Source organism: Carcharodon carcharias, chromosome 9 (genome assembly GCF_017639515.1).
Source record: "Carcharodon carcharias isolate sCarCar2 chromosome 9, sCarCar2.pri, whole genome shotgun sequence".
Lineage (NCBI taxonomy): Eukaryota > Metazoa > Chordata > Chondrichthyes > Lamniformes > Lamnidae > Carcharodon > Carcharodon carcharias.
Window position 1 is genome coordinate 93,119,994 of NC_054475.1, and position 13,883 is coordinate 93,133,876.

The 13,883-nt window shown below is 41.4% G+C and overlaps 1 protein-coding gene across 3 annotated transcripts in view; it reads left to right on the forward strand.

The window, feature by feature from the left end:
* Positions 1-13,883, forward strand: part of arhgap36 (Rho GTPase activating protein 36) — a 329,472-nt gene that overhangs the window by 186,095 nt on the left and 129,494 nt on the right. For all 3 annotated transcript variants that reach the window (XM_041196093.1, XM_041196092.1, XM_041196094.1), the window contains exon 2: positions 8,400-8,556. In XM_041196093.1, coding sequence (XP_041052027.1) covers positions 8,400-8,556 — 157 coding nt within the window. The remainder of the gene's footprint in view (positions 1-8,399; positions 8,557-13,883) is intronic.

A 13,883-nucleotide genomic window follows, 5' to 3' on the forward strand; every position in this document is an offset into this window, starting at 1 on the left:
GCAAGACATTCCTGCTCCTGTACTCGAATCCCCTCGCTATGAAGGCCAACATACCATTTGGCTTCTTTACCGCCTGTTGCACATGCATGTTTACCTTCAGTGACTGGTGTGCGAGGACACCCAGGTCTCGTTGCACATTCCCCTCTCTCAATTTATAGCCATTCAGATAATAATCTGCCTTCCTGTTTTTGCTACCAAAGTGGATAACCTCACATTTATCCACATTATACTGCTATGCATTTGCCCACTCACTCAGCTTGTCCAAATCACACTGAAGCATCTCTGCATCTTCCTCACAAATTTGTGTCGTCTTCAAATTTGGAGATATTACATTTAGTTCCCTCATCTAAATCATTAATATATATTGTGAATTCTGTGCCATGCTGCTAAATCCATTCTGCCTAAGTTTTCAGAAAAAGCATATCCTTAGATAAAATGAAAACAATCAGGGGCCTAACCTTTGATGTAGCAACACACCTCTTAAATTGTATGCTTAGTGATAAAAGCATGATTCTTTAGAATTGATACTTCACTGAGGTACTCTTCTCATCTCATCAGCAAACACAAGCTAAAAGTTTCCCAATCCCATTCATCATAATAGTTCATATGGGGGGGGAGTCGGTGGTGTAGTGGTCATGTCATGGGACTCATAATCCAGAGACGCAGGACAATGCACTAGGGGCATGGGTTCAAATCCTACCATGGCAGCTGAATTCAATTAATAAATCTGGAATTGTAAAACTAGTCTCAGTAATGGTTACCACGAAATTCTCATCAATTGTCAAAAAAGCCCATCTGGTTCACTAACCAGCCATCTTTACCTTGTCTGGCCCACAAGGGAAATTAGGGATGGAAAAATATTTTTAAAAATTGACGATTTAACATGAAGGCTGTGGCTCCTACCCAATGTTTGGAAAGTTGGGAGCAGGCCTGCCTCTGCGGGCCCTGGAAGGTACAACACTATTCTGAGGGCCTTAGGCAATTAGTTGCTCATGGCTTTTGCTTCCCTGAGGCAGGATGTCCCACCTCCAACAGCTGCCAGTCAATCAGAGGGCTGGCAGCTCTTCAGTCCCAGCCGTGCCACCAGGAGCAATGGCCACTTTCGACTGTGCAGCCTGTTCTAGACCAAGCCAGCAGTGGGGCGAGTTTGCTGCGACCAGTCAGGCAGGCCTCGGTGGGGGGGTGTGCGGGTGTGAGTGTGTGATTGAGAGAAGTGGCATGGGTATTGAAGGTTAGGGGGATCCCTTTCTGCTGGGTTTTGCTCTTCATGGGGCAGCTTATGAGCTTCAACTGGCCTAAGGCCTTGCAGGCTGCCTAACACCTACCCCACCGCTGGTAAAATATCAGTGGAAGCAGGTAGATGACAGACATGTGTAAACCACCCCCCCCATCCTGATTTTACCCCAGCCCCTCCATCAGCCAGCCTGCTACGGTTGGGCTGGGGGGTGATGAGGTGGTATGGTGGGTGGAGGGATGTGATGGGGAGCGTAAAATTCTGGCCATGGAGAATTTAGCCTTATTACCCCATGAATATTTAATCTCTGGATCTGGATGATGCTAGCAAGAATACATTTATTACCCACCCATTGTTTGTCAATCTGAATAGATGGTGGGCTGCTTTCTTGCTTCATAGCAATTGCTATTCTACTTCAGAAGACCTTGAGTCAAGAAATAGTAAAATATTAAAATTAAAGTTGCTTTTTCTCAGTGCAGGAAGCATTCATAACAAGAGAGACAAATTAATGGCCCAATAGAATTTAATGGGTTTGATCTAATAGCCATTACAGAAATGTGGCTGCATGTGGTATTAAGGGGCACTTAGAACATTATAATATGGCTAGGGAGAATGAACATGGTTTTATGAAAGGGAAATCATGTTGGATGAATCTATTAGAGTTTTTTTTTTCAAGGATGTAACCAGTAGAGTGAATAAAGAGGAACAGTGGATGTAGTATATTTGGATTTTCAAAAGGCATTCATTAAGATGGCCCACAAAAAGCCATTACACCATTTAAGGACTTATTAGGGCTGAAGGGCGTAATATATTCTCATCCTAGATTCTGGAGTGTTGCCAGCAAATTGGAAATTAGAAAATGTAATACTGCTATTGAAGAAAGGAGGGAGAGAGAAAATAAGGAACTACAGGCCAGTTAGCTTGACATCAGTCATCAGAAAAGTGCTGGAATCTATTATTAAGGAAATCTTATTAATGCACTTAGAAAAGCGTAGAATGATTAGAACAAATTAATATGGTTTTAAAAAAAAGAAATGATGCTGAGCAAATTTATTAAAGTCTTTTGAGGATGCAACTAGTAGGGTAAATAAAAGGGAACCAATAGATGTAGTATACCTGGATTTCCAAAAGACAGTCGATAAGGAGAGCTGGATACCCGATGGTGCAGGAAGAATATACCTGAGGTGAGGAGAAATCTCCTCACTCAGAGGGTTATGAATCTTTGAAATTCTCCATTGAGTATACTCAAGGCTTGAAATCAATAGATTTTTGGAATCTAAGGAAATTGAGGAAATTGAGGGATATGGAGATTGAACAGAAAAGTGGATTGGAGGTCGAATTCAGCCATGAACCAACAGGATGGTGGAGGAGGTTTGAGGGGCCGCATGGCCTACTCATGCTCATACTTCTTATGCTTCTTAAATATACCCAAACAAGTTATGGGTTGTAGGCCAGACTGGAGAGGTATTGAAGAACAATGACTCAGTTAATTGTGGATTTTTTTGCAGCAATACCCTGTCTGCTTTCATGATGGCCCTGCTCAGAAATTACAAGCTGAATTCGGTTTCAAAACTTATTGTGGTGGACATTGAACTTAAAGCTTGTGGGTTGTTCATCAAATTTCCCAACTACTACAACACTGTACTTGTATCAGTTCAAATTATTGGGCTTGTATAGAGGCTCTATTCTGCCAGTGCTGGCTTTCTTTTAGATTTATCTATCCCTTTTACCTTGCCTTTCTTTTTTTAATTTTCCAGAAGAATATCTTGCATTAGGTAGCTCTTTTCACAACTACTAAGACATCTCAAAGTTCCTCATAGCCAATTATGTACTTTTGAAGTGTAATCACTGTTGTAATGTAGGAAACACAGCCGCCAAGCTGCACACAATAAACCCCCACAAATAGCACTGTGATAATGGTCAGATAATGGGTTTTTGTGATGTTGATTGATGGATAAATAATGGCCTAGACATTGGGGATAATCCTCCTGTTCTTCTTTCAAGTAGTGTCATAGAGTCTTTTACATCCACCCGAGCAGGCATGTGGAGCCTTGGTTCAATGTCTCATCTGAAAGATGGCACCTTCCAAAAATGCAATACTGCGCTGAAGTGTCTGTCTTGATTTTAAGTCCTGGAATGGAACTGGAGTCCAGAATATTGTGACTCAGAGGCAAGTGTGCCACCCACTAAGTCACAGCTGAGCCTCTCACACTTCAAAGGTGACAGGTGTTATTCTTCCCCTCTCGCCAAAGAGAAAATTTTAAAGACATCCTAGACAAATAAGCTATTCTTATGGAGTCAGGCCCATGGGTGACCAAAAAATAACTATCCTGAAGCATATACCATGACTATTGGACTGAGCACACTCTTCAGTATTTCCGTCCACTAACCCAGTCCACTAGCTAAAATATATATGAGTTAACGAGCATCTAGAGGTAATTCTGGATACTTGATCCAGCAGAATTCCTGAATTGGTTTGAAATCTCATCTCAGTATAAATTAGATAATTACTAACTTGGAAATCATGCTTCCACTAAGGTTTACAATTCTTTGGTGGGTTTGTTCTAAATACTACCATGTGTTAAAAATTTTGCCTTGTTTTAGTAAGAAATACCTGTTTTTATAGCAATTTATACATTTTAAAGCACTTAAGTGCCAAATTTTGCTTCTAAGTCAGAGGGTTGTAGTTCAAGCACCAAGGCCGGAATTTTACATTCCAAGGTTGGGTGTGTGCAATATTGAGGCAGCGGACGCATGCGAGACTTAGAGCTGCACCCGCTGACAATTGAAGGGCCAATTAAGACCATTAAAAAGCCTATTGAGCATTTTCACGCTTGGTGCGCAGGCAAAACTGGCAGGTGGGCCAATTTCTATCAAATTGTCATCCAAGGGTGGGAAAAAAGGCCCCCGGAGCACAAGCACTTTCATTTTCTTTGTGATTTTGCTACTGTCATGTTTTTGAGTTTTGCCAGATTTCCCTCTGATCGCCCTAGCTTTCTAAGCTGGTTCATCTATAAATCTGTGCCAAAGTTCCAAGAAAATAGATCAGTCTGTACAGACCATGGGGAACATTGATGTTTACAAAAGATATTGACCTTGAAAATCCATGGCCATTTGGCATATTGCCACTGTAATCAAATGGGGAGGGCAGAATCTTGAGCTGAGGGTAGGAGCTCACTGAACGGCAGACTCCCCATGACCCAGGCCTTCATTATGACCCAGCATACAGATACTGCAGGTTTGTCATTGGAAATGTCCCAACTGACCCAGCAGTAGATATGGAATATGACCAGATCCCTGCATAAGTAAAAACAGTTTTTTTTTAAAAGGATTCCCCGACAAAAGGGATAAACCACACTTTGTTTGCAGCCCCCAGCACCCCCTCACTCAATTCACCCTCCACCATGGCCACTATCCCAAGCTGCACTGCCTCAGCTGGGTAGTCCAGAACTGCTGCAATAGCAGGTAGACCAGATGCACCCTTGATGAAATGGGTATCTAACATGTTGGAGCATTCAGCTCTCTGGAGTTCAGTCGGTTATGGGTTCAAGTCCCACTCCAGAGGGTTGAGCACATGGGCTTACAGTCCCAGTGCAGTCCAGGGAAAGTGCTGCACTGTCTGTGGTGCCAGTGTTCAGGTGAGATATTAATCTGAGACCATATCTAGCCTCTCAGATAGATGTAAGAGATCCAACATTGCTGTCTATGGGAGCTTACTGTGAGCAAACTGACTGGCTGGCACATTCTCCACATTGTAACAGTGAGGCATTCTGGGACCTCCTGAAACCATGAAAGATGCTGGAGAAATACTTAGTTATTACTTTTTTCTTTCTTCACTGATATAAGTAAAACAGGGAACCCAACTCTTTCCCCCTCCCCCTACCCATTGCTTCCTTACTGCTGGCAGAAAGTTTAGTTAGATCAGTGGCAGATGCTGGACATGACTTGTAGATTTTTAAGGCATATTTCAGAGCTACTATTCAAATACATTGAGTCAGTGAAGGTTTTAGACAGGATCAGTTCATAGCTGCACTATTAACACCAAATTTGATTCCATGTTGTAGGATCTATCTGTTTTTCCACTGGAAGTTTAATTGAAGTTACCAAAATCATGGGGGATACCACTGGACCCAGCACCTGACTTGTTCCCACCCCTGCCGGCACTGTCAGACCAACTGGAAGACACGTTTTATGCTGGGTGGGCCTTAATTGGCCACCCAGGCTGAAATCGTGTTGAGAACACAATCTCACCCAGGAGCGAACTCTACATCCGCTTCTGGGCCCGCCAACATGGTGCACACGCCAATGGTGTAATTCAGGCCCATGTTGCTAATCAATTTATTTTTACTCCAGTAGAGAGGAGTTGCGAAATCTTTTGACTCAGGAGCAGGCAAAGTCACTTGCTTCTTGCATCCTGAAGACAAAACGGTGCTTGGCAACATGCTATATAATTCTATGTCCTTTCATTCACGATAGCAATCTACAATGCCAGCTGTCTATAGGTCTGCTTCAACTTAAGTGAGTGACTGTTCTGTCAATTTACGTGCAATGTACCGTTCAGGTGCATTTCGAGCCAGAATATAATTGTATGAATTTACAGCAACAATGTGCATTTACATAGCACCTTTAACAAAAATGTCCAAGGTGCTTTACAAGAGTACTATCAACAAAAATTTGACATTGAGCCTCATATAGCAACATTAGTTAAGATGCCCAAAGCCTTGGTCAAAGTGGTAGGTTTTATGGGAGCATCTTAACAGAGGATTGAGAGGATGAAAGGCAGAGATCTAGGGAGACAATTCCAGAGCGTAGGACCTAGGCAGCTGAAGGCAAGGCCACCAATAGCAGAGTAATTCAAATTGGGAATGCTCAAGAGGCCAGAATTGGGGGAGCACAGAGAACTTGGGGCTCTGTAGGGCTGGAGGAAATCACAGAGATGAGGAGGGGCAAGGCCACAGAGGGATCTGAAGACAAGAATAGGAATTTTAAAATTGAGGTGTTGCTTAACTGACAGCCAAAGGGAGATATATGAACACAACATGATGTGAACTAGGCTACAGTGAGCAGAGTTTTGAATGACCTTAATTGTGCATGGGTAAGCCAGGAATGCATTGGAATGGTCAAGTTTAGAGGTAACAGAGGCTTGGATAGGTAGCTGATTCAGCAGCAGTTAAGCTGGCAAGGCTGGAGTCTGAGGTGGAAATACACAATCTTGGTGATGGCACAGAAATGTGGTCAGAAAGTGATCTTGAGACTAAATATAACACCAAAGTTGAAGACAGTTTGGTTCAGTTCCAGACAGATGCCATGAAAGGGGGGAGTTGGTGGCTATGAAATGAAGTTTGTGGTGGTACTGAAGAAAATGGGTTCAGCCTTCCCAATATTTAATTGGAGTAAATTTCTGCTCATCCGCTACTAGGTATTGGACAAGTAGTCTGACAGTTTAGAGACAGTGGAGGGATCATGAGAGGAGTGATGAGGCAGAGTTGGGTATCGAGAGCCTAAATGTGAAAACCAATGCTGTTTTCATATGGTGTTGCTGAGAGACAGCATTTACATGAAAAATGTGAGGAGACCAAGGATACATCCTTTTGACAATGCGATGGTAATGGTACACAAACAGAAAGAGAAGCCATTGCAGATTAATTCTCTGGCTATGATTGGATAGATAAGAATGGAACAAGATGTTGTAGCTCCTCTAAGCTAGGTGACAGTGGAGAGGTGTTAGAACAGAATTTAGTTGTCAGCGTTATCAAGGGCTGTAGACGTGTTGAGGAGGACATGGAGAGATACTTTGCAAAGGATGTCAGTAATAATTGTGTTAGAGATATTTTGATACTATGGCGTGAGTGGAAACCTATTAGATGGGATTCAAAAATGAAATTCTTGGAAAGATGGGTGTGAAATTAGGAGGCTACAACATAACTTTGCAGGATAAAGGGAAGTTGGAGATGGGGCAGTAGTTTGCAAGGATGGAGGGGTCAAGAGTTTGCCTTTTTGAGCAGAGGGGTGGTGATGGCAGATTTGAAGGAGAGGGGAACAGCACTTGAGGAGAGAGAACAATTAATAATGTAAGCTAACATTGAAGCAAGGAAGGGAAATTGGGTGGTTGGCAGTTTGGTAAGAATAGGATCTAGAGAGCAAGAGGTGGGTCGCATCAACAAGAGGAACTCACTGAGGGCATGAGGAAGATAGGAGAGAAACTAGAGAAGTGAATTCAGTGTCGGGGCAAGGGAGAACCTTAGAAGAAGTTAGGCCCAGTGAACTGGGGAGAAGGGAGGAAAGCAGCAGAAGCAGCTGAACAAATGATCTTTATCCTTATAACAAGAAAGTTTGTGACCTCCTTGCACTTGTTAGAGGTGAGGGGGAGGAGGCAGGAGGGGGTGGTTTAAGAAGATGGTTTGTGGTGAAGAGAAATTTGGCATTATCATTGCATTCCTGGATAATCCTTGAATATCAGGCAGTTTTTGCATTGGCGAGCAGGACTCAATGATACTTTATGTGATCCTACCAGATCTGGAAATATATAACCAGTTATGTAATGTATACTATATTATATAATTATTTAATACATAACCAGTTGTCCACAAAGATGTTCAAATCTGCGACACTTAGACTTAAGGTAGTGAAGATGGGAATGGTGTACAAGGAGGAATGTTTTGAGTGAGAAAGTGTAATCAATTTAATGGGGACAAGGGTATGAAAGATGGTGGAGAGGGTGTTATTTTGCAAATCAAGAGCCGTAGAAATGTAATGATAAATCGAAGGCCAAAGGCTAGATAATTGGGAATTTAAACATACAGTTGTAAGAGATTTGAGGATGAATGTTTTTCTAGGGATGGATACAGAAAGAAATGGGACTCTGCTGGTGAAAGGGAATATGGGAAGAGAGTGACTTAAAGAAATGACCAGAGATTGCCTTATCAGTGACCATAATGATAAGAGTAGCAAGGCCACTTGATATAACAAGTTTACAGCACAGTAACAGGCCATTTGGCCCAACTGGTCTACGTTCATTGTTCACATGCTCCCCTCCTTCCATTTTACTTCATCTCATTCTATCAGATTGGCACAGGTTATTGTCAACATTATGAAGATGATTAATTGCTCTATCAAAGTTGCTTGTTTTCTTGCGTTTTACTCCTCTATATTTTTTTCTTTGCAGGGTGATTTCACTTGGAACACCATGTTCGGACAGAGTGTCACATTGCAGCCTGTCCCTATCCAAAGTCTCTCTGAACTGGAGCGTGCAAGATTGCAGGACGTTTCCTTCTTCCATCTACAAATTAAAGATCTGGGCTGTCAGATTGCCATTCCCAAAGGTATAATTTTATACAATAATCAGTTTTCTGCTTTCACCCCTTGGAAATGTGTCAGCTGTGACTCAGTTGGTGACAATTGCACCGCTGAGTCAGAAGTCCTGCTCCAGGACTTGAGTGCAACAATCCACGAAAATGCTGCAGAGCTGCACTGTCAGATGTGCCACCTTTTGGATGAGACATTAAACCGAGGCCCAGTCTGTCTGCTCAGGCGGATGAGGAAGATATTGGGTACCATTTTGAAGAAGAGGAGGGGAGTTATTCCACTGAGCTGGTCAATATTTCATTCCTTAATCAAGATCAGTAAAACAGATATGTGATCATTATCATATTACTGTGTGCAAGTTTGTTGTATGCAAATATTACAAATACAAATATTTTTAATGCAAAAAAATTAAACAATTATAATCCATTATACTGGTTGAGTGTGCTGGTTCGTGGAAGATTTTGTTTATGATTATGAAAATACATTTTAATAGAAACTTGAATAGTTAACCTAACCTGTGCAATTTCAAGTGCAATTTGTATCTAATTTCCTGATTGCGCCCAAAATGAGGAAATTTGATTTAAATTCATGAAAAGCAAATTTAAAACAGGCATCAGAGAGATTTGAAATAGAATAGCCATGCATGTTAGTGGAGGCAGTGAGAGAAGGGAGGTCATTTCATAGAATTACATAGAATTACTTTGAATCTACAGCACAGAAACAAGCTGTTCAGCCCAACAAATCATGCCTACATTTATGCTTTGTACAAATCTTCTTTCACCCCTCTTCATCTAACCCTATCAGCATGTCTCCCTATTCCTTTCTCCCTCATGTGCTTACCCATCTTCTCCTTAAATGCATCAATGTTATTCACCTCAACTGCTCCCTGTGGCACAGAATTTCACATTCTTGCCAATCCTTGAGACAAGCAGTTTCTCCTGAATTCCCTTTTAGATTAATTGATGACTGGCTTACATATATGACTGCTATTTTGGTCTACTCCAAAGTGGAAACATCTTCTCTACATCTATCTTATCAAAACCCTTCATAATTTTAAAATCTTCTATTAGGTCACCCCTCAGCCTTCTCTTTTCTAGAAGGAAAAGCACCAATCTTTCAGCCTTTCATGCAAAGCATACTCTCTCGGTTTTTGTATTGGATATAGGGCTGGAAAACTGACAGTGCCAGAGAAATAAGCGGTGATGGAACAACAGGCATTTTTCTTTTCATAAGTTCATGTATAGATCACTTCTGTTGGCTAATTAAGGCTTCATTCCACAAATATGAATACTCCTTCATACCTGAAAAATGCAGGGTGCTCCCTAATCAATCCAGGTTTCCACTTCCCTTATCCTCAGTACACTGTAATCTGAGTAATTATTCTAAATTGCATGCAAACTACATTCCAATACTCTCAACTCTTTTTCTCTCACATTGTAACACAAATGTTAACAAGATTGAGACTGAGCCTCTTTAAAAATAGTGGAATTATATTCAGTAACAAACGGAAAATATTCCTTTGAGGACTGCACTAACACATGCTATCAATTACCAAAGATAAGGAAATCTGGGCAGGAAGTTTTGGCTTGGTTCCTGGGAATATCAGTAGACCATGACACTCATTTAACCTGCCAAAAATATTGTGCTTGGATGAAAATTTTTCCAGGGTTTTTAAAAAATGACTATTTTTTCCTATATAGTACAGCAGCCTGCCCACTCAAGCATACCATTACTCAGCTCAGAGTGTAGCATTTAGAAATAGATACAATAAATAAATAAGAAATCAAGCTTCTGGATGTAAAGAACATACAGTACACTTAGATCTCAAAGCAATCTTTTTTCTTTCTTTACTTAACAAATGTATCCATTAACTTTTGTACTCATTACAACTATTGGAGCTTTCACCAATTAGTCTGAGCTGGATAAATACTTAAGTTCCACAGGAAGTTAACAATTCACCCTCAACCATAAGAACGTAAGACATAGGAGCAGAAATTAGGCCATTCGGCACATCGAGTCTGCTCCATCATTCAATCATGGCTGATAAGTTTCTCAACCCCATTCTTCCGCCTTCTCCCCGTAACCTTTGATCCCCTTACCAATCAAGAACCTATCCATCTCATTCTTAAATACGCTCAATGACCTGGCCTCCACAGCCTTCTGTGGCAATGAATTCCATAGATTCACCATTCTCTGCCTAAAGAAGTTTCTCCTCATCTCTGTTCTAAAAGGTTTTCCCTTTAGTCTGAGGCTGTGCCCTCGGGTCCTAGTCTCTCCTACTAATGGAAAAATCTTCCCCACGTCCAAATTGGTCCTCTGGAGCTCTTGTGCGTTATTTTGAGCACCACTCAAATCTTCTTATAAGTTACTGCAGCTAAAGATTCAAAGTTGTATTTTACCTTGTTCTTGAGCCCCATCACGTCACCTAGAAATGACCCCAGTATTGGTTGTCAGCTTTTTTACAGTCATTCCTCCGATTCTACTCTTTCATAGACAGAATCTATCATATATCTAGCATGACAAGCCAACTCCTTATAAGAATCCTCCTTCTATCAGGAGAAACAAGCTATCATAAACAAACTTTACAGTATGCACATTCATACCATACTTGTTTTGGCTCATTAAAAGGCTTGGATTTCCAAAAAAAATTAAAAAGAAGAAAGGCTTGCTTTCCTGGCCACCAGATGCCCCACAGTCAATGAAATACTTTTTTTCTGAAGTATAGTCACTGTTGAAATACAGGAAATATGGCAGCCAATTTGATGTATTTAATATGATGTATTTAAGAGAGATAACCTGGTGCAATTTTATTAATACAGCTAAAATGATTTATGATAAACAATAAACATTCTTAATAAGAGTGTCAAGAATCATAAAATGATACAGAACAGAAGAAAGCCATTTGGCCATTGTGCCTATGCTTGCGCTTTGAAAGAGCTATGTGATTAGTTCCACACCCTGTCTGTCGTCGTAACCTTATAAATTTTTCCCATCCAAGTATTTATCCAATTCCCTTTTGAAAGCTATTATTGAATCCACTTCCATCACCTTTCTGGGAGTGCATTCCAGATCATAACAACTTGCTGAATACTTGTATTTTCCTCATGTCTCTCTCTCTTGCTAATAATCTTAAATCTGTGTTTTCTGATTACTGAAACTTGTGACTGGAAGTAGTTCTTCTTATTTACTCTATCAAAACCCTTCAAGGATTTGAACAACTCAATGAAATCAACCTTGTTCTAAGAAGAACAATCGAGGCATCTTTGTCCTTTCCCTGTAATTTACGTCTTTCGTCCCTGATGTCATTTAAGTAAATCTCCTCTGCATCCTCTCTAAGGCCTTGACATCCTTTCTACAGTGTGTGTCCAGAATCAGGCACAATACTCCAGCTACACTTGAAACAGTGTTTTAGAAATCTTCCATAACTTTGTTGCCTTTGTATTCTATGCCTCTATTTGTAAATCCCTATTGCCTTTTTAACAGGCTTCTCAACTTATTCCGCTACCTTTAAATCTCTGATGGCTTTCAGATATTAACCCATATTTACCAAGTGGCAATTATTTTTTCCCAAGATTAATGTGTCTAAAAGTCTCCTCACCACAAACATTAGACTGATTGGCCTGTAATTATCTGGCTTATCCCTTTTCCCCTTTTGTGAACAGGCTTGTAACATTTGGAATTCTCCAGTTTGCTGATTCCATTCCCATTTCTGAGGATCAAGATTGTAGCCAGTCAACCACAATTTCAGTGCTTACTTCCGTCAGCAACCTCGAAGGCATCCCATCCTACCTTTTCTATTTTGAGTGATGACTGCCTTTTAAATATCTCCTCTTTCTCCATTTTTACCATCTTGAATTTCTGTACTGGTTGCTGCAGCCTAGATGGCAACAGTCTGAAATTGCATGGTGTCAAGCTGAGATCTCATGATCTCAGTCTGAGCTTTTATTTCAGTACTAATATGTTGAGTGACTTTCTTTGTGCTGGAATAGAAGCTGTGACACTGGCCATCAGAAGCTGCAGCATGATTGGGTTGACAAGTGCTATCATGGAGTTGACCATCACTTCAGGATTCACTCCAAGGTTTCTGTAATGCTTTGTATTAAATTGGATCTGGACTCCTCCATGCTCCTTGACAAAGATGGGTTCCTGGCAGGCTTGACATGTATTTGTGTGTGCATGCCATCAGTCGTTTACTGAGTGCTGCCCTATTGGAGTCCTAATTTGAATCCTCTGCAGCAGAATTTGTGTGTGACCTTGCCCTCTGGGGGGCTGGTACTTGCACTATCCTTTTCCTCTGTTCTGGCTGCAGCCCTCTCGTGACTCACCACAGACAGATTTCATGTCTCAAAGTTTTTATGTTTTCTGCCTTTTTTATTCCTTCATGGGATGTGAGCATCACTGAAAAGACCAGTATTTGTTTCCCGTTCCTAACTGTCCTTGAGAAGGTGGTGGTGAGGCACCTTCTTAAACTACTGCAGCCATCTGGTGTATTATCCATGGGAGTTCCAGGTCTGTGACCCAGCTACACTGAAGGAATGGTGATATAGTTCTAACTCAGAATGCTGTGTGACTTGGAGGGAAACTTGTAGGTGATGGTACTCCCTTGCATCTGGTGTCTTTGTCCTACTAGGTGGTAGAGGTCATGATTTTGAAAGGTGCTAAGGGGGCTTGGCAAATTGCTGCAGTGTATTTTGCAGATGGTACTGCTTCCAGTGGAAGTGGAGGGAGAGAAAGCTTAAGGTGGTTGATGGTTGCCAATCACACAGGTTGCTTTGTCTTGGATGGTGTGTTAAGCTTCTTGAGTGTTGGTAGAGCTGCACTAATCCAGGCAATTGGAGAGTCCTGCACCATGTTCATGATTTATGCCTTGTAGATGATGGACAGGCTTACAGAAGTCAGGCGTGAGTTACTCGTCTCAGAATTCCAAGTCTCTGACTGCTCTTATCGCCATAGTTTTTATATGGCTGATCTAATTAGGTTTCAGGTCAATGGTAGCCCCCAGGATGTTATTGTGGGAGATTCAGTGATAGTAATGCTGTTGAATGTCAAGAGGAGATGGTTAGATTCTCTCCTGTTGGAGATTGTCATTGCCTGGCACTTGTGGCACGAATGTTACTTGCCACTTATCAGTCCAAGGCTGAATATTGTCCAGGTCTTGCTGCATAAAACAAGGATTTGAGGACTTCCAACTGGTACTGAACATTGTGCAATCATCAGCGCACATCCCCACTGCCGAACTTATGATGGATGGAAAGTGGATTGTTGGAGCAGCTGAAGATGATTGGAGCTAAGTCACTATCTTGAGGATGTCCTGGTGCTCGGATGATTATCGTCCAATAACCAC